The sequence below is a fragment of the Lampris incognitus genome, chromosome 9, assembly GCF_029633865.1.
Source record: "Lampris incognitus isolate fLamInc1 chromosome 9, fLamInc1.hap2, whole genome shotgun sequence".
NCBI classification, from domain to species: Eukaryota; Metazoa; Chordata; class Actinopteri; order Lampriformes; family Lampridae; genus Lampris; species Lampris incognitus.
This window is the reverse complement of record NC_079219.1, coordinates 12462350-12484118: the sequence shown is the minus strand read 5'-3', so window position 1 is coordinate 12484118 and position 21769 is coordinate 12462350. Positions and strand designations below refer to the sequence as shown.

General features: G+C 48.8%; 1 protein-coding gene across 1 annotated transcript in view; it reads left to right on the top strand.

Moving 5' to 3' along the window:
• nphs1 (NPHS1 adhesion molecule, nephrin) overlaps positions 1-21769 on the top strand; it is a 155998-nt gene that overhangs the window by 17883 nt on the left and 116346 nt on the right. Inside the window, exons 2-3 of the mRNA XM_056286173.1 lie at positions 3053-3919; positions 7956-7978. Coding sequence (XP_056142148.1) covers positions 3053-3919; positions 7956-7978 — 890 coding nt within the window. The remainder of the gene's footprint in view (positions 1-3052; positions 3920-7955; positions 7979-21769) is intronic.

The following is a 21769-nucleotide window of genomic DNA, read 5'->3' as shown; positions in this document are numbered from 1 at the left end:
GGGAAATGGGAGAAAAGGGGACGAGAAGAGGCGTAACGCAGGAGTGGAAAGCACCAGGAGGGATGGGGAGCAGAGGGGAGAGTGACAGGGGAGATGTAAGGGTGGGTGGAAGAGGCGGGTTGGCCTGCAGGAGGCTTGTTTAAAATCAAGGTCTCGCGTTGGGCCACCGTTAATTTTTCATTGGGGCTGGTGAATTAAAAATTTGGACGGTCATCAATTATTTGTCAGGCCGTCTTGGCTCGAAAGGGTGGATGCCATATTTGGTTTGCAAAAGGTCAGGGGAGCTAACAGGAAAGAAGAGGTATGAAAGAGAGCAAATCAAAGAGAAGTGATCCCACCAAATGCCTTGCAAAACTACCCTGTTTAAGGGGTATTTACTCCATAGGGAATTCCGGGACTATTACACTAAGTGGAGATGACATGATTTTAACTGTAACATCTGGAAGGGCTTAAGATTACTTATGCGACATACCTCCATGTTGGTCCATGCCTATAGCTTTGATATAAACAAAATACCGCAGCATGCATAAATCCCCTACTTATAACTAAAAAGCCTAAAAGCTAATGCTCATATGGCCCAAATCAATACCACATTCCTTTCAGTGTCAGCGTAAATATGCCCCCCACTTTTCTCAAGATTATGATAACCACTCACATTTGGGGCAATTATGTGAATGCGCTTTTCCATTTGGGGGCTACGGATGAATATTTAGGCATGCTGTAATGTGGAGTAAACCCATTATGTTCCGGTAGATTCCTCTGCTGGCTGTTTCAGTCTGTCTTTCCTCTCCTCTCTGTCTGTCTTCGTGCTTTTAAAAAAAAATTTGTCCCTGTGAAAAAGACAGAGCGGTAGGACTGGACGATAGAGACGCAAAGATAATGCTCATCCAGGACAATCGGATGTCGAGTCGCTGGCCAGATGGTGAAAAACAAAATTCCAAAAAAAAAAAGGGAGAGAGAGAGACTATCTGGTGTTACTTATACTTCCATGAAAATGGTCAGAGTTTACATAGCTCAGCCCACAGATGCCAGCTAAAGAAGAGAAGGACACAAAGGTCCCCTGTGTGTCCACGAAGCCGAAGACTGGCCAAGAAAAGGGAGTTAAAGGTCTACTAATGTACTTCAGCTGTCTCAAGGGTCGGTAGATCTCCCTCAGCTGCTCACTATAAACAGGTCCGCATTAGCAAATTGTGTGTATGTGGTTTTGAAAGGCACCAGGTATGCATTATCTAAACTTTCGTTGACTCCATTATACCTCAAAGGCTGTCTTTGACAAAGGCCTAAACCGCTTTGATGAAGGCTGATGTTATCCTCAATCATTCGCCAACAGACAGAAGTTCAGTTTGCAATTTCCTGCTCTAAGTCTAGGCCTGAATGGGAAGCAGGAGTATTTTTTTTTCCTCCAAAAAGCCGGGTGGAGAAAGAGCTAGGCCCCGGCCCTTTGAAAATATTGCCCTTTGTTTTATTTCTACACATCTGGAGGTTTTGTCTTACTCCGTTCCTCGCGTCTTCTTGATAAACCACAAGATGAGCATATGTTATTGGAGATATCATGGCTGGGCTGGGGCAGGGGCAACAGATGAGATGAGATAAAGGTTGTTTTGATTCAAAAGGGTGGTGTGATGCGTCACGTAGGCTTCCTGTTGGTTTTCTGACCTCTGTCAGTGAAAGCAAGAAAACAGATTGTGATTTCGAGAACAGATTGCTCGAGAGTCAAGAGGATCACAGATAAGACGGGCGGAAAAAAAAAATCAACTTGTCACAGCGGGAGCAGAGATTGAGGACTCAAATGCAGACACGGTAGCAGGTGAAACACAAGGTTTACTGGTGAGAAACATGAGGGTATGTGGAACACCCACGGCGAGAACATGGTGTGGTGACATACAACAGACGTGGTACACTCTGACAACGAAGAAACTAAACAGCAGAACTTACTTAATTGAATAATCAACAACAGCTTTGGGGCAAATGGGTAACAGGGGAAACTGGACAGGGCTCTGGACTGGGAAACTGGACAGGACTCTGGACTGGGATAGTGTTGTCAGAGCAGGACAAGACATGAGACACGGAAACCCGGACTAGAGGAGCCAGAACCCGGAGGGACTATGAGATAACTGAAATTCCACAGGAGCCTACCTGAAGCCTACTACTACTACTACTACTACTACTACTACTACTACTTTCGGCTGTTCCTGTTAGGGGTCGCCACAGCAGATCATCCGTTTCCATCTGCATCTTCCTCTGTCACACCAGCCACCTGCATGTCCTCTCTCACCACATCCATTAACTCCTCTTTGGCCTTCCTCTTCTCCTCTTCCCTGGCAGCTCCATATTCAGCATCCTTCTCCCAATATACCCAGCATCTCTCCTCCATACATGTCCTAGCCATCTCAATCTTGCCTCTCTTGCTTTGTCTCCAAACCGTCCAACCCGAGCTGTCCCTCTAATATACCTGAAGCCTAAAATTGAAAAAAACAAAAACAAAACAAAACAAAAAACCTGTCTATAAGAGTGACTGTAATGTCTTTGTTGATTTTCATTCCAAGAGGTAGCTACTTTGTAAGTACCGCAATGCTGTTCAAGAACAAAGACAGGAGAAAAATGAATATTACGTCTGCACACTGATGTCATCTGAAGACGATAGGTTAGGAAGGTTGAACAGATCCGTTATATACTCTGTTATTAGCTGGCCGCTGCTTTTCTGCGCTGCCGTTCCTTCCACTACTTCCAGACTGCTTTATTTTTAATCCCTGTCTCCGCCCCTTTGTGCGTTGTGTACATGTCCCACCTTGGCACGACTAGAACTGTCAATCACCGTGAAAACGGTGACGTCACGGCTCAACTTCGCACATGCTTATTACGTTTTCAGTCAAATAGCCATGCGCGACCAAGACAACATTAACAATGGCGGGTAAGCTTCGCCGCTAACTACTAGCGTGTGCATGCGGATCATATTCAAAACGACGTCGTGTGAACGCAGAACTTTTTTACAACGCAAAGGGAAAACTTTTCCGTTGTTAGCATGGCCGTTGTCGTGTAAACGTCGCCTAAGAGGAAGTCCACTGGAACATGCCACACCAAGGGAACATGCCACACCAAGGGAACATGCCACACCAAGGGAACATGCCACACCAAGGGAACATGCCACACCAAGGGAACATGCCACACCAAGGGAACATGCCACACCAAGCAAACATGCCACACCAAGGGAACATGCCACACCAAGCGAACATGCCACACCAAGCGAACATGCCACGCCAAGGGAACATGCCACACCAAGGGAACATGCCACACCAAGGGAACATGCCACACCAAGGGAACATGCCACACCAAGGGAACATGCCACACCAAGGGAACATGCCACACCAAGCGAACATGTCACACCAAGGGAACATGCCACACCAAGCGAACATGCCACACCAAGCGAACATGCCACACCAAGGGAACATGCCACACCAAGGGAACATGCCACACCAAGGGAACATGCCACACCAAGGGAACATGCCACACCAAGGGAACATGCCACACCAAGGGAACATGCCACACCAAGCGAACATGCCACACCAAGCGAACATGCCACACCAAGGGAACATGCCACACCAAGGGAACATGCCACACCAAGGGAACATGCCACACCAAGCGAACATGCCACACCAAGGGAACATGCCACACCAAGGGAACATGCCACACCAAGCGAACATGCCACACCAAGCGAACATGCCACGCCAAGGGAACATGCCACACCAAGGGAACATGCCACACCAAGGGAACATGCCACACCAAGGGAACATGCCACACCAAGGGAACATGCCACAAACTTCCATTGGCAGTTGCCCCAATTACAATGTTACAGTTTCATCTAGCAGACGGTTTCATCCAAAGCGACGTACAAGGATCTAGTCTGGAGGCAACAACGCAAGTAAGTGCCAAAAAAATCTAGGTTAAGTCCAATAGGACATACAGGTGTGAACAGGCAGTGCACAAAGACAATGCATAGGGTGCATAGAAGCGATTTTAAAAAAAACCATCAGGTGTGGAGGTGTTGGTGAAAGAGCTGAGTCTTTAGCTTCTTAAAGATGGAGAGGGACTCAGGGGATCGAATGGTGTTTGATAACTCGTTCCACTACCGGGGAACTGGAGAAGAGTCTGGCTAGTGACTTAGGGCCCCGTTGTGGTGGAAGGGCCAGGCGCCTTTCATTGGCAGAGCGTAGTGAGCTGGACTGAGTGTAGACCCGAATGAGGGAGTTCAGGGGGGCGGGAGCCGTTTTAGTTGCTGTTTTGTAAGCGAGCATCAAACCGGGAGCCAGTGGAGGGATATGAACATTTTGGGTTGGTTGAAGACCAGACGCGCTGCCCCATTCTGTATCCTTTGCAGAGGTTTGAAAGTGCATGCAGGGAGACCTGCCAGTAAGGAGTTGCAGTAGTCATAAATCCATCCGTTATCCGAACCGCTTATCCTGCTCTCAGGGTTGCGGGGATGCTGGAGCCTATCCCAGCAGTCATTGGGCGGCAGGCGGGGAGACACAGGCCGCCAAGCTATCACACACACACACATTCACATATACACACTCATACCTAGGGGCAATGTATAGGTCCGTGCAATGAGGATTGCACTGACCTATACATAGGAGAAACCAAACAACTGCTACACAAATGGATGGCCCAACACAGAAGGCCAAACTCCTCAGGACAAAACTCAGCAGTCTATCTACACCTAAAGGAGAAGACACACTCCTTCGAGGACAGCAACATACACATTTTGGACAGGGAAGATAGATGGTTTGAAAGAAGGAGTGAAGGAAGCCATCTATGCCAACTGGAAAAACCATCCCTCAACAGAGGAGGAGGTCTGTGACACCTCCTATCTCTCACTTACAATGCCGTCCTTTCATCTCTACCCAGGAGACTCAAGAAGCTTAGCCTCCAAGAACAACAGTCGGTCACTAACGGCTCCAACGACTCTCATGACCACTGAATGGAGCACTAACGAAGTCGAAACTAACACCCCCAATGCCCGTCACTGCTTAACATCGGATCACAAATAGCCATGGACATCGTTCGCTCTGATAACAACTCCAAAGAGGATAAATATCTGAGTTTCATCACCAGTCAGTCAGACTAGCTTGGTCTAGTCAGAAAGGCACGAAATGATGAAGCCTCTTGGATGAGAGGCGAATCGTCTTCACGGATATATACCAAGTCCAGTTGCACTTGATTCGATTCCTTTGGATGAGGGGCAATTTAGTACGGCCGATTCACCTGACCTACATGTCTTTGGACTGTGGGAGGAAACCGGAGCACCCGGAGGAAACCCACGCAAACACGGGGAGAACATGCAAACTCCACACAGAGAACGACCCCCAAGGTTGGACTACCCCGGGGCTCGAACCCAGGACCTTCTTGCTGTGAGGCGACAGCGCTAACCACTGTGCCATCATTTCAAGAGCCTGTACCAGGTGTGGTGCTGCATGCTCAGACAGGTAAGGTCTAATTTTCCTGATGGTGTACCGGGCAAATCGGCACGAGCGAGCAATCGAGGCCACTTGAACTTTTTTTTTTTATTCCCCCAATTGTATTTGGCCAATTACCCCGCTCTTTCTGAGCCGTCCCGGTCGCTGCTCCATCCCCTCTCTGCCGATCCGGGGGGGACGCCCCGACCGACCAGAGGAGGCGCTAGTGCAGCGACGAGGGCAAAAAACCACATCCGACTTCCCATGCGCAGACAAGGCCAATTGTGTCTGTAGGGGCGCCTGACCAAGCCGGAGGTAACACAGGGATTCGACCTGGCGAGGCCACGTGAACCTTAAAGGTTAGTTGGTCATCAACCATGACACCCAGGTTTCAAGCTTCAGTTACGTTACAGAGACAATTTCGTCAGTAACATAAAGGACGTCGCCATCTGCGTTCTTTTCCGGGCTGCTGAAATGGAGATGCCCACTCAGCTGCTAGCGAAACGCAGTGGCGCGGGGCAGCGCTGCACACACGCATTCCACCCACAGCGTAGGCATGGAGCGTGGCGGAAGCGTTAAAAGGAAGTGCAGAAACCTACCTCAGGTCACATGGGAAAAGGTTTTTAGAGGGGTTTGGGAAAATAGAATTTTGATGCTAAAACATACTGTAGCCATTCCGAAAATTGGAATTTTGGGATTTGAATATATAGGGAACACTACTGCGGCACGGTGGCGCAGTGATTAGTGCGGTCCCCTCATAGCAAGAAGGTTCTAGTTTCGAACCCTGGGGTAGTCCAACCTTGGGGGTCGTCCCGGGTCGTCCCCTGTGTGGAGTTTGCATGTTCGCCCCGTGTCTGCGTGGGTTTCCTCCGGGTGCTCCAGTTTCCTCCCACAGTCCAAAGACATGTAGGCCAGGTGAATCGGCCGTACTAAATTGCCCCTAGGTATGAATGTGTGTGTGTGTGTGTGTGTGTGTGTGTGTGTGTGTGTGTGTGTGTGTGTGTGTGTGTGTGTGTGTGTGTGTGTGTGTGTGTGTGTGTGTGTGGGCCCTGTGATGGCCTGGCGGCCTGTCCAGGGTGTCTCCTCACCTGCCGCCCAGTGACTGCTGGGATAGGCTCCAGCATCCCCTCGACCCTGAGAGCAGGATAAGCGGTTCAGATAATGGATGGATGGATGGGAACACTATTGGTAAGCCACAGAATAATATAAAAACCTCAAAAACCCATTTCTACACCAGTGGTGGGTTGCTAGTGCAGTACCCCAGTGTCTTTGAAAAGCGCAACCAACAGCATATGACGTCCCTGCATCCGTCCCTAGTCAACGCTCCCACGTTACTCTACCTGGGCGAAAATGAGAGACGCGGGTGGAATTCAAACCTCGTGTAAATATCAGTGTTATTATTTCATGGCTTTGCATAGGCTTTCATCCCGGCTGTTTCATCAAATTCTGTTACCCATTTGCGAAGCTGAGTAGCGCACTAGAGGAACCCAGGTAAAGCACATTGCTCGGGGGTACAACCGTTCCACTTAATGTGTGTTGTATTAAAAACGGCCATGCTCAAATTAAGTGGGCCCATGAATTGAAATAAAAACGGCCCGTGTTTAAAGGGAAAGAGATTAGTTTTGCTGATAGATGATCACTCGAAAGCTCTGTGATGTGAATAAGTAAGTTTTGACCAGTTGCAGCAAAGCTGATTTATATCAGTTAAGTAGAAACCCCGGGGGCCACTGCAGGAGGACGAGAGTGGGGGGCTGAAATTCATCCATGAATACATCAAAGCTCTAAAGTGGCTTATTGGTACAGATATGCTGGCTTATTGTTGACATTGTGTATCCTGATTTACTGGCGTATCCTGAGAGGTATCCCTGAAAAAGAGGAGTTTTTCCACTCACAGGCCTAATAGTTAACTTTGAATTACTGACACGAAATCTCATATCCATTTGCCCCGTTCTTACACCCATAAAAAAAATCCGGTGCGGCGTTGACCTTTTAATCAGAATTTATTTAAGAGAAACCCCTATGGTACTATTCATTATTGTTCTTATATTAACTCGAATACCTCGGTGGAAACTAGAATTTGTAGTTCCCCTCAACCAAAACGTGCTCATTATTGTCCGTGTGAACAGCTTGTCTAATTCATTAAGCGTTTCTCGCACAATGTGCTCCAGAGACACAGAGAAAGTAAAGAAAGGAGGGATTGTACTCGGGAAGGAGAGCTGACGTTAGGCCGTGGTTAACCCATGTGTGCTCGAAATGAAACATGATTGATTAGCACATTCTGAGGCTGACATGCCCTCGCCGCAGCTGAAAGCTGTTAACTCGATGTGCACTGACTGGTCTCGATGGTGAGACAAAGCTGTTGTGACTGCCACATGGCAAATATTATGGCGGGCTGGCCAGGCCACAGCTCGCGGAAGGCACCACTGTTTGTGGTGTGTGTACGCGCCACATCTGTATAAATGTGAATATCTGTAAGTGTTTGTGGGTTTCTGTGTGCCTGTGTAGGCAATGTCCCTGTTTGGTTGTACGTGAGAGCATGTTTCTGTATGAGTTGTGTGCGCACAAGTCATGCGGGCTACACGTGTGCAGCAGAAGTACGCTGGATCTTTCCTGTCTTTGACAAGAAATATAACACAGCACGGCAGATGCCGAGTGCTCCTTAACATCCGTTTTCATGTTGTTTCTTTGCACTATTTGACCTGAAGGACACACAATAGCCTGGTTATAACCGACAGGAATTTAGTATGGGAAACGGGGGGAATGTATAGGAGCGTTGAAAGCCTATGGTGTTAGTAGTCTCAGTCATCTTTGTCAGATCACCTTAACAAGTTTTGGCCTTATCGCTCTTCCTCATTAATCCCGCACTGGCTAATGTGGATTTAGCACGACTCTTGTGAGGGTCAGATTAAATCAATCCTCGGCAAAGCTGGCACTGGGATATGTCGAGGCTGGGAAATACAATAAAAGGCTGTTTGATGAGTAGGGTGAGAGCCTCCATAGCTGCCCCTATCTGTCAGTGGCCATTAGTGGTCACATCAAAGCCTTGGATGAAATCAGTCTCGCTGAGAGCCGTCATTATGAGCCTGTTTGAGATAGTCTGCACTGCTGAGTTCCAGGTCTGTCTCCGTCCGATAGAGCTCCACAGGGACCTTTGCCTCAGCAACAGCCAGTTCCGTTTTCATGTCACGAAGTTCACATTTTGTTCCTACTGCTAATTGGCAAACAATGGGGTGAGGATGACAGCCCTTTTGAATTTATGATGTTATCATGAAGGTTGTTTAAAACCGTTTTTTACCCCCCCTCCCTTTTCTCCCCAATTTAATTTTTGGCCAACAACCCCACTCTTCCGAGCCGTTCCGGTCTCTGCTCCGCCCCCTCTGCTGAGCCGGGAAGGCTGCAGACTACCACATGCCTCCTCCGATACATGTGGAGTCACCAGCCGCTTCTTTTCACCTGACAGTGAGGAGTTTCGCCAGGGGGACGTAGCATGTGGGAGGATCGCGTTATCCCCCCCCCCCGTCAACGACCAGAGGAGATGCTAGTGCAGCGACCAGGACACAAAGCCACATCCGGCTTCCCACTTGCAGACACGGCCAGCTGTGTCTGTAAGGACACCCGACCAAGCCGGAGGTAACATGGGGATTCGAACAGGCAATCCTCATGTTGGTAGGCAACAGAATAGACCGCTACACCACCTGGACGCCCGTTTAAAACTGTACTTATAAAAACCATGGGTGTCCTTTTCTCAATTAAGGGACACCTTTACTCCTTCGGTATTTTTTTTGGCTTGGCATGGTGCCATCTTGATTTGTTATACTGAATTAAAGCTAAACCATAACATTTCATTATGCTGGGATCAGACTACACGAATTCAGCCCGATTTTGACACAATTTTGTCAGGGACAAATTTCCGGCATTGGGCCCGATTATTAACGTTGGCAACAACAAACGGTAGTCTTTACCCCGTGTAGTGTGACATAATCGAAGAACAGCGATGTGACATCTGGGAGGCCTCACGACACCCTGACGAAAAGTCTTGTATGTCGGAATTTTTTGTATTTTCCTGCCTAGTCTGTCAAGTCCTACGACATGTTCCTTGACATTGACCAATAGGATGACAGTGTGCTCTCTGGACAGGTGGAACAATGAAACTGAGGAAAGGTTTGTTGAGCAGCGGCAGCAATACCCCTGCAGGTCTTTTTGATGTTTCCTCGAGGGAGGACCATGACAGAATCAAAAAAGAAATAGCAGAAGCACTTCAGCAACCCAGTGAGTAGCTGGTTAAGCTATTCTAGGTTATGATACCCCAGTAGCACTAGCTGCAACAGCATCCACAATTTTTCTTTCTTTTCGAAACACAAGACCACCAGCATCACACATAGCGGTTCTGTAGACATGATTGACAACTTCTTGACCCTTCTCCCCGACAGCCTATGAACTCGTGCAAAATCGTGAAAGGCAGCATACGATGATTGGTCGGGCTCATACTTGTAGTGTTGCCAGTCTCCCGGCAAAGACATGGTAAGAATGTATGGCATTATGCTTGCTTAATCTGACATGGTGATCATCATGAAAGATGAAAATATCGTGTAGCCTGATCCCAGCATTACCCTCTTTTTGGGAGGTCAGCACTGGGACCATCTCCTAAACCTAATCCTGAACCGCTCCAAGCGTTTGTGCTGGAAAAAAAAACCGAAAAAAAGTTCTCATCCAGCAAGGTCAGCTCCATTCCAGCCTCGTCTACCTGTCGGTCTGGAAGCAAGGGCCTCATGATGTCAGGGCCAGGGGGTCAGGGTACTATCACCATCTAAGGGCCAGTTTGTAGTTTGGCGGTTTATGATTGCCCAATCAATGCCGCCACAATGTCACAATTATTCCATTGCTACTCAACTTTGATTATGGATGCTGTCTCTAATCTTCTTCTTCTTCCTCTTCTTCTTTCGGCTGCTCCCATTAGGAATGGCCACAGTGGATCATCCATTTCCATCTCTTCCTGTCCTCTGCATCTTTTTCTGTCACGCCAACCACCTGCATGTCCTCCTTCACCACATACATAAACCACCTTTTTGACCTTCCTCTTTCTCTCTTGCCTAGAAGCTCAATCTTCAGCATCCTTCTCCCAATATACCCAGCATCTCTCCTCTGCACACGTCCAAAACCACCTTAATCTCATCTCTTTTGCTTTGCCTCCAAACCTGAGCTGTCCCTCTAATATACTCATTCACAATCCTGTCCATCTTCATCATTCCTAACGAAAATCTTTGCATCTTCAACTCTGCCACCTCCAGCTCCACCTGCTGTCTTTTTGTCAGTGCCACCATCTTCAAACCATACAACATAACTGGTCTCGCTACCATCATTTAAACCTTCCCTTTCACTCTCGCTGGTACCCTTGTGTCACAAATCACCCTTGTGTCACAAATCACTGGATTTAGAGAAAGCATATGCCAGGGTGCCGAGAGTGGAGGTGTACTATTGTATTAGGAACTCAGGAGTGGCAGAGAAGTATGTAGGAGTGGTGTAGGATATGTACGAGAGCAGTGTGACAGTGGTTAGGTGTGCGGTTGGAATGACAGATGGGTTCAAGGTGGAGGTGGGATTGCAAGGTGGGATGTAATGGCCTTGTAATGGCCTTGGTTTCATCCACTTCCTCAGGTTAGGGGAGAGTGCAGCAGCAGAGATGAGACTCAAAGGGAGACTGGCCACAACAAATGACTGGGAGATGCGGGCAGATCTTAAACAGTTCAGAGTCCCAGAGGAGATAGCCCACGCTAGCCTCAGACCCATCACTGTCCTCTGGTCTAAAGGTGCCAAGCATGTGGTTCTTATCGAGCATACAGTGCCCTGGGAAGAGAGGATGTAATAGGCACATGAGCGCAAGCGAAAGAAATATCAGGCCCTTATCTTCGAGAGCCAACAGAACAGAGGGAAAGCTCTTGGGCTGCTTGGGATTGAAGGCTCGGCTAGGAAATAGGCAGAGGCGGCATCCCAGTGGATCTGGATAAAGCAGCAGAACCAACCTGGTGACGGGCTAACAACATCATAGAGTTGAGTGGTGGACAGCGGGGGTAGTACCAGGACTATGGTTCTACCGTTGAGCCCCTGAGATGTCGTGGGAAGGGGGGTGCCCATTTGAAAGCCTTCAGAAGCCACTCAGCTCAGCCCAGTTTGGATGGAGGTGCCATGAGGGAGGGAAAGAAGGAGAGAGCGATGCCACTGGCTCACAGATGGCACAGGGGCGAGTAGCTGTAAAGGTGAGCCAGTTGTGATAACCCTTATCGTATTTTGCATACCAGTCATAGTGCCAACATTCAAGTTCTGACTCTCACCTCCACACTTCTACCCTTCCTCCTCTCCGGCTGCCTCTGGACATGCCTTCCCCCTCTCGTTCAAGTCAAGTCAATTTTATTTGTATAGCGCAATATCACAAATTAGAAATTTGCCTCAGGGGGCTTTACAGCAACACAACATCCTATGCTTAGACCCTCGCATCAGATAAGGAACAACTTCTTAAAAAATAAACCTTTAACAGGGAGAAAAAGTAGGAAGAAACCCCAGGGAGAGCAACAGAGGAGAGAGCTGTCTCCCAAGACTGACAGATGTGCAATGGATGTTGTGTGTACAGAATAAAACACAATTTACAGAATACCACATTGAAAGAGGATAACAGAATTATAATGGAATTATAAGATGTATGAAGAATATGATGAGGAGAATGCCAAGCAGTGTCCAGGTGCCACCAGAACAGCCCAGGACCTGAGCCACATGACCAGCATCACCATGTAGACCTGATGGGAGGACAGACTACACATGCACACAGGGGAGAATCACATCACACCATTCATATACATATACTCTCATTCAGAGAGAAAATACATGTGAGAGAAGAGAACAGTACTCTATTATCTTGTCAGCAGAACAGTGCTTGCTCAATTCATTGAGATAGAAACTGACCCGCCATGCAGGACAGGTTGTGAAGCACTCAGCTCAAAGGCAACTAATTGTAAGCTAAGGCAAAATGATGAGTTTTAAGTTTGGATTTAAAGGACTCAACAGAATCTTTTTGTCTGATGGCAGCAGGCAGGTTATTCCACAAGAACGGGGCCCGATAGGAAAAGGCCCTGCCACCGGCTGACTTCTTCTTAACCTTGGGTACACGCAGGAGCCCTGTGATTTTGAGAGTGGAGAGCTGGAGATGGAATGTACGGTTAAAGGAGATCAGACAGGTATGATGGGGCAAGCCCATTTAGGATTTTATATGTCAGCAGAAGCACCTTGTATTCTGATCTAACATGGATAGGAAGCCAATGAAGGGAGGCAAGAATTGGTGTAATATGGTCAAATTTCCTAGTTTTAGTTAGGATTCTAGCTGCAGCATTCTGAACCATCTGAAGACTTTTGGTACTAGAATGTGACAGACCTGAGAACAGAACATGACAGTAATCACATCTGGATGAAACAAATGCATGTATTAGAGTCTCTGCGTCAGACATGGAGAGAAAAGACCAAATTTTAGCTATGTTACGTAAGTGAAAAAAGGCAGTCTTGGTGATTTCTCTAATGTGCTTATCAAAGGAACGGCTGGGATCAAACGTAACACCAAGATTTTTTGGCTGCCACACTTTGTGAAATCACAGAGTTGTCGAGCTTCTCCTTCGCCCAGCAGCAGCATAGTTTCCACCGGCACCCTGCTGGCCAACAGTATCGGTGCCAGTCATTGGTAACCCGGGCCTTGGACCGATTCAGTATGGAAATCTGATTTATGAGCCACATATTTGATTTGGCAAAGGTTTTACGCCAGATGACCTTCCTGACGGTACCCTCCCCATGTTTCCAGGCTTGGGACCGGCACTAAGAATGCACTGGCTTGTGCATCCCCAGTCACTAATAAAAAGCATAAACACATGAGCGATAATATATGTCACTGAAGTTTAGTTATTAAATGTTTTGACCAAAGTATGATCCTCTATGATAAAAAGATGATGTGATGATTGGAATAAGGATGTTTTGGGCAGACAACAAACTGGTGACCGGTTCGCACACACTAATACCCCAGTTACTGAGAAATTAGGGCAATATTTTAATATTTCACATTCTTTATGATAGATGGATTTCTCTAAAAATTGTGCTCACATGGACTACTTCAGTAATTATTTTATTAATGCCCATGGTAAGGTTTTGCATCTATACTGTGCAAACGACAAACAGTTAACAGCGTCATGTGGTTGTGTAATGGTTCGCTTCTCAAACCGATGGGAACGCGTGTGGTCTGGTTTGGTAAAAAGGCCTAGCATCGGTGGCGGCACCAACACTGGCCCCATGCTGGTGGAGAAAAAGGAGGTATCTGCCCCTACAGGTATAGCTACAAGTTGTGCAAGGGTGAATAGACCTAAATTCCTACTTGATACAATTCACCACGGAGCTGTTTCACACTGCTACACATGCTGATTTCTGAGAGTTTCGGTCTACATTATAATTCACCGACATAGGAATCTCAGTCATACCTCATCTGTCTGTCTCCACATCTGTGTCTGGGACTCCAGCTCTGCGGGCAGCCTAGGCAGTGAGGACAATCATTGTAATCTTGACCGTGGTAGGGGAAATAGCAGCTCACCAGGAGTGTGATGTGGCTGTCACAGGAGTCCATGCTTGACGGAGTTTGTTCCTGACAGGTCTCCATGCTGTTAGCGACTGTCCTCTCTCTCTCCTGTCTACCCCTTATCTGCCCCGTCAGCCCCTGCTGGACACACACACACACACACGCCCACACACACGCACACACACACAAGCACACCATGTTTCTCTATACTTGTGGGGACACCTCATTGACTACATTCATTCCCTAGCCCTTAACCCTATCCCGAACCATCATAATAACTACATGCCTAACCTTAACCCTTACCCTTACCTTAACCTAATCCTAATTCTAACCTTAACTCTAAACCCAAGTCCTAACCCTGAAATAGACCCTTTTCCTCATGGGGACCCATAAAATGTCCCCACAAGATTGGTAGTTTCTGGTTTTTCTATGCTAATGTGGACATTTGGTCCCCATTGGGATAGAAAACAATGACACACACACACGCGTGCTCGTGCACACGTGCACTTACAATTGCATGTATAGCTGAGCACATGTACTCGCACACACATATCATATTGCACCACACAACCCAGTCCCACTGCTGATCACACTCACACTTGGGCACAGATGCACTGAAACACTCACACCCGCGCACATTTTTGTGCACTCCTAATACAACAGCGTGAGGCAACCGCTGTCTCCCTCCCTCAGCCATCTCTGTCCCCTGACCACACGGGGAAGATGACACATGTTTGATGACCAAAATCCCTGCTCTGTCTACCTTCTCCGTCTCCTCGGCAGCCAGCCCACCAGGGGCCAAGGAGGGAGCGGGAAGGATGAAGGGAGGGAGAATTGCGAGTGGCGTGTTTGTACTGCTCAGCGCCTTCAGAGCAGATTTGATGTAGCTGATATGTTGTTTTGTTTGTTGCTTTGTACGTCGCTCTTAATTAGTTCGGTGGACGTACAGCGAGTGTGTGCCCCCTCAAAGCCAGCGCAGCTAATCAAGAAGCGCTGAAGAGCCGGAGATGGAGAACAGAGCGTGGTTGACCTCAAAACGTCAGCTGGTGTCGCATTTCTTATTGTTTACTCTCGCTGCTTTGCTCACTGATGGGCACAATCACGCTCAGGGCACTTTGCATATTTGAACTCTGTGCTTTTGGTCCGTGGTTATTTCTCATGGGAAAGGAATTAAAAAGGCAGGGGAAAATAAGTCTTCTGGATTTCTGCTGAGAGGATGGGAGCTCATTATGGCGGTAAATGCTGAACTTTGGCCATCCACTCCATTCGTATCAGGCGCCATAAGGCTTGTCGGGCCGCTGCAGCAGGACCGGAGTAGGAGGTGGCCGCAGCACTGCATGCTGGGTCGTGTGCTGTTAATGTCTCATTTTCTGGTCCGACAGTGAACCAAGGGGAGATGAGAGGGCTGACATAAGAAGAGACAGCAGCCGCCAGTCAGTATGATGCTGGGCGATAGATCGTGATAATGTGGTCTGTTTATTAGGGACATCTGTGTCACAAGTTCTGTTTTTCCTGAAGGTCCCTCGTCGAACTTTGCTGTCGCATAGCTAAACGCTGTGAAGTTGGAAGCTCCGTCACTCAAAAGTGGCTTTTTGGAGCAAATGAGGATTGATTCTTGACCAGTGTAAGATACAGGCATTTATTGTGCCCAGTATGAGCGCTGTAAACCACCATGATGAGATTTTACCCAACAAAACCGTTTCATTTGCACTGAGTAACTGATTGTTGTTTCATATGATCAGTTTTGTTAAAATATCTTGAATGAGACAGCAGCAACCTTTTCTCTGCAGAAAAATTAACGTCATATTTATTACTCTACTGACAAAGTTTTTTTTTTTTCTTAATCCCTCCTCTGTCCTTGGGTTAAACACCACACCACAGATTTGCCCATGGGCACCAGCTGTTGGCACTTGGATTTTATGGCCTTTGGAAGTAAGGCTTCTATCTTAGACCTCGATGGAACTAAATATCTATTTACAGCTTCCTGGTCCTGGCTATACCCTCTCAAGCGGCACAGCGCTATATCTGGCCTTATCACTAACCCCACCATGTGACCCTCTCCAGGCCTGGCTCCAGGGTGGGGAAGAGCATTTGCTAGTTGGGATGATGTGGATGCCCCCCCATCCCCATCCCCCTACCCCAACCCCAACCCCAACCCAACCTCCGCACCTCCCCCCCACCAAGCCCATGGCTCGCTGATAATGGAACAAAGCTGTTGTCCACTCATCTGTGTGTGTCACATGTCCCACTTCAAGTCCCCCCACAGATATTGTGAATCATCTGCCACAGAATAACTGGAGCACACGGTTGCTCTCCCCCATGGCTGAGACTCGCCGAGGCCAGTGCTGAGTCCATTGCATGCCTAAGGAGAGTAAGGGCAAGGCAGGCAGGACTTTGCTGAGCCTCTCCCTCTGCCCTTCCCCTGGAGCTTGCAGAGATCAGGCCTTCATGGGCGGCCCTGTCTGAGGCAGTTTGTTCTTAATTGAGTTGCTCACTCAGCCAGCGGCCCAGGGGGACACCTCCGTGTCACTTCCTATGATCAACCTAAATATCATCCATCGGCCAAGACTGCTGCCAGATCTGGTAAGGTCAAGAAGTATGTGTTGAGACACGCACAATAAAAAGAGCAACACAAGGAAAGGCAAATGGGTAAGACAAAGGCCGAAGTAAGATCTGATGATGCTGACCAAAATAAATCTTCGATGACGTTCATATCTGTATGTAAGACAGGAAATTGAAACTAATTAGTACACTGGGAAAAAGGATCTAATTTATGACCTCGGCATGGGCTTTGGTTCACTGATGTGGCACAATCTGCGCTGACCAGCGGATTTAAAAACCTCCCGTCCCGAGTGCCATTAGACAACATAGGTGTCGACCAATTCGGGCGTTTCAGCCCTGGCCTTGCTCCAGCAGAATAGGGTGGCAACGTATGGGATTTTGCGTCCGACTGGGCTGCTCAAATCCCCGGTAAGTAGCCGGCGATCAAAGGCCGCAAGCGAGGAGCCATTCTGCCCTGTCCTACGCCGGGCCGATCGGACCGTTCGTTTACCGGCGCTCCAAGAAGCGGCGTGAATCACGTCGCCGAGCGTTGACCAGCGCCTTAGTCACGAGCGACCCCTCACAACAACGCACGGATTTGCTGCTTTCTTTGGTCAACGGGAAGTTATTTAACAGCCTTGATGGGCAGCCGTCGGTGTGCCCCATTGTTTTTCCCTTTTGTTTTTCCACAGCTTTTCCTCACGGGACCGCTCCGTCTTGTTTGCGTTCTCACTCTCTTCCCTTTTCATGCCTGTTTTGTTTTTCAAACACTTGTGTGTGTGTGTGTGTGTGTGTGTGTGTGTGTGTGTGTGTGTCGGCAGCCTTCCGCTTGCCAAGGCACTCATGGAGAAGCGATAGGCACGGGGAGTCTGCGGGCCAGCAACCATGAAATAAATATGGATGGTCATGAGTGAGATGAGCGAGGATCATCTGTTTTGCCATCTGCTTGTGCGAGAGCGTGGATGTAATGACTGTAGTCCAGCCTATCCCTGCGAGACTTCCTTTGCTGGGAATGGTCTCGACTAGAAACCCACACACACTGGGCCCACAGAAGTCACGGGTACACACACACTGAACTGTACCCCCATAATAATGTGTTATATCCACCTTTGTATTCACTTCCAAGCATGCAGCACACAGCAGCATCTACACACAATACCCCGACAGAGGGACGGGCAAACTCCACTGGGCTCAGGTACAAAGCCCGGGCTGCTGTGAATGTTTGACTGCCCCGCATATTCTGTGAGCATCTGGCCCACCGTGGCCATTAGGAATGACAGGGGGACAATTGCCAGGCTGGATTGGTGTTGGTGATTGTTCAGCTGGCAACGTCCCGCCCTAGACGGACCGCTAGCATCGCCGCATGAGGAATGACGCGGCGCTCGGGTTCTCACCCCACCAACGCCACCATCTCATCCACCTCTCTGCTCTGGACCCCACCCCCCACCCCCTCCACCACCCCCCACCCCCAAAGCAGGGAATCCTCTCTTTTCTTGAATGATTTTGTTGCTGAGGCCTGGTAAAAGTATGGGTGTACATTTTAAGGAAAAAAAAAAATCTGCTGTTGAATTATACATATTCCTTATGGAGGGTGACACAGCAGGAGCTCTCAAAATCAATCTTGACGCTTGGATGGAATCATAGAGCGCAGAGAAAATGGCAAACAGTGCCGTGGCTCAATGGCCCGACGCTCTCATAAATATGTTTTTATGGCACCGGGTGAGTCGGGGGTGCAGAGACGCTTGGAAGTGTACTCATAAAGGCGTGTGCTGGACTATACACCCTTACGCTTCCTACCGGCATTCATAAAATGTCCCTAATTTAATCAGCTTGCACAATTTGGAGATCAATAACTTGTCAATCGTAATTTAATGGGCTGTATATCGGAGGTGAGGGGTGCCGTTGTAGGCACAGCACCTGATTGCTTGTACTATGTTGTTTTTTCGGTCTTTATTATCTATTTATGGTACAACATTGACAAAACCTTTGTCCTTTACCTCCCTCTGCTTGGAGGGTTGGGAAACTCCTCTGCCCTCGATTCCTCGTTCCTCCTGTGGGCCGAGTGACGTCTTGGGAATTCGGGGGGAAAGCAGGAGATTGCAGTAGGGGTGTGTGGTGGTGTTGGGAGGTGGGTGGGGTGTCTGTTGAATTACAGTCTACTGTAGGCAGAGAGTGCAGATGCAGGAAGCCACCCAAGAGGGGAGAAAAGAGAGGCGGAACGGGCAGCAGATTCATGGCTACGATTTTTTTTTTGTGTTTTTGTTTTGTTTTGTTTGTCTGCACCCTCTGAAGCCGTCGGCCTGCTCCATCAATGAAGCAAATTTACATGAACCAAAATCGGATGTAAAAAGCCCGAAGTCCCACTGGGACGGAGAGCTAAAGGAGCTTTACCACCAGCCATGATGTAGCTGTCCTGCTCTCTGTGTCGCCTCAGACGAGTCTCTGTTGTTCCCCCCGTTCTCCGGTTCTCTGTTCTTATTTGTTTGATTGGGAAGGTCCCAATGTTCTCTTTGTTGAAGGACTCCACGCACGGGGAGACAACGGTGCAGCCATCCCTATTCAGCTGTGATGTTTTTCTACCTCATTCGGTTTGATGCTCCACCAACTGGCACACTCTGCTGCTTTTTTTTTGCTTTTTTTGTGTGCATGTAGCTCCGGCATTTGAATGACAATGGAGTCGCTCTTTAAAATGTGTGGCTCCCAAAGTGAGGCAAGTTATATCCATCCCCACAGTCAGGGGACATGCATAATACACATGGCCATGTTTTGAACCGGTGTAATTTTGGTGATTAATGTCAGCTCTGTCTGCCCTGTAGCTTATTTATCTCCCGTCTCAATCGAACCGAAGGGACTCATGGAGCCTGCAGGTTCTCAGAGTCTGGATGCTGAAAGTGTCTGAACATGGTAGACAGAGTCCATCATCTGCTGCCTGGCTCTATGTTAGTGCACATTGGCCCTCTGATATTTCATTCATTCATTATCCAAACTGCTTATTCTTACTCAGGGTCGCGGGGATGCTGGAGCCCCCCCCCCCCCCCCCCCCACACATACCTAGGGACAATTTAGTATGGCCAGTTCACCTGACCTACATGTCTTTGGACTGTGGGAGGAAACCGGAGCACCCGGAGGAAACCCAGGCAGACACGGGGAGAACATGCAAAATCCACACGGAGGACGACCCAGGATGACCCCCAAGATTGGACTACCCCGGGGCTCGAACCCAGGACCTTTTTGCTGTGAGGCGACCGCGCTAACCACTGCGCCACCGTGCCGCCCCTCTTGAGATTTCACCTGCCGATATTTCAAACCGACCTCTCTCATGGATTGTGCCGTCTAAAAAAAAGAAAAAAAACTGAACAGCAAAACAAGTCTTGGATTTAAATATTACAGGCTCAGCTGCATCTTCAGCAATTTCCCTAGCTCCACGGAGCCCAGAAATAGCCGGTATCTGGCCCAAAACGTCACAGGGAAACTGGGATTAAGTTCAGCTTGATGTCGGCCGTCCCTCCGCTGCCCGGCTTTCCACTAACCCCTTCCCAGTAGCGCTCTCACATCTTTGTGGGTCACACCACAGAATTCCTGTCATCAAGGGCGGTGGGTTTTAACGTCAGGGACTGTGATCTCCTTCCCCAAACCCTTCCCTCCTCACACCGATAACGGCTAATCCTCGCCTCACATTAAACTGTGACCAAGATCAATTAAAACCCTGCCTTGCCTGATAGCAATCTCCCCTCACAGCAGCCAATGGAGGGCTGCTGAAGCGTGTGTGTGTGTGTGTGTGTGCGTGTGTGTGTGTGTGTGTGTGTGTGTGTGTGTGTGTGTTGAGGGGGGGAAAAGGCCACTGCAGAGAGCCACTACTAACCCACCCAGTGTGATGGAGTGGGTTGGAAGGCCACGAGGACAGTCGGCCATTGAATTTCATCGCCTCTTAATCGTGCCGAAAGACGATAAAGAAAAATAACAGTGATCACCCCAACAGCAATGCCAGCCGTGAACCCGACTAACAATCATACTGTATGTGTGTGGATGAGCACCCCGGCCTCCGTCATGATCTGTGTTTATATAGATTTTGTTTGCCATGGTTTTCATAACTGCCGTGAGGAAATTCAGGGTTTCGGGGGGTGCGCGCGTTCGATTTCTTTGCTTTGCGTTTCTCTGATGCACGGCGTCCATCTTTAATAAGTCTAATGGAGGTCTTTCACAAGAGGAATCCTCCACTTCCTTTTTTTTATCAAGTTGAGGGTAAGTGGGCAGCAGTTACTGTTGCGTCTCGCGTGCCAGATTCACAGCGCAGGACCCACGCCAAGCTGTCGGCGTCGAAGGCAGAGTGGTTGGCAGAAATGCACGGTTTGATCCTTGGATGCCGGCTGAGCTTTGGCACGCGAGATGGTGGGTGGGGTAATGGGTAGTGGAGGATGCCATGGAGGTAGGAAGGGAACACGGGCGGTGAACACGGGACAACGGGGGCGGGAATAGGGGAGGAGCGGGAGTCTCGGAGCGTGTGGAGCGGCTGCCAAGCCGACTGTCATGTTAGCCGCTGGGACGGGCCGCTGTGGGCCGCAGGTTGTTTTGGTGTGTACATCAAAAGGACAAGCTGCGAACATAAAAAAAACAAAACCGTAGCTCGTTTTACCTCCACCCGTCTCCTCTTTCTGCTTTCTGCACCGCTGTTGTTTTTTTTTTCTTCCTTTCCGCTTGCTCCAAGTCTTCGCTTTCGCCGCCTCTCCCAGGGGAGGAACATCCGAGGGGCTGCAGAACCTCTGAGCGCGGGAGGAGAGACGGGAGACGGCGAGCCGCCGCTAGGACAAAGCACGGGGGGGAGGTGGTGAGAGGAGGAGGCCAGGAGTCTGGAACACAGACCCAAGCCTGACGGCGGCGTTACCGGAGATGGCGGTGAGGATGTTTCCAGCGTATCCTTGACAGAACAGGTGACCCGGGAAGTCTCTGTACACAAGCATCTCGCGGCAACACAAACAAGGAGGGAAGGACCATCTGGTGCGCCTCACACCCTCCTTCAGATTGTGTGTGTTTTTCCTCCAGGCTGCCGTCAGCGCTGCTTCAATTACATCCCGCAGCTTATTCCTGGGATGGATTACACCAGCTCCGTATCCGTGCGTAATGCTGTCGGTTGACTCGTGTTTTGTAGGCTACGAGGGGCTTTCTTCACATACCGTCTAGC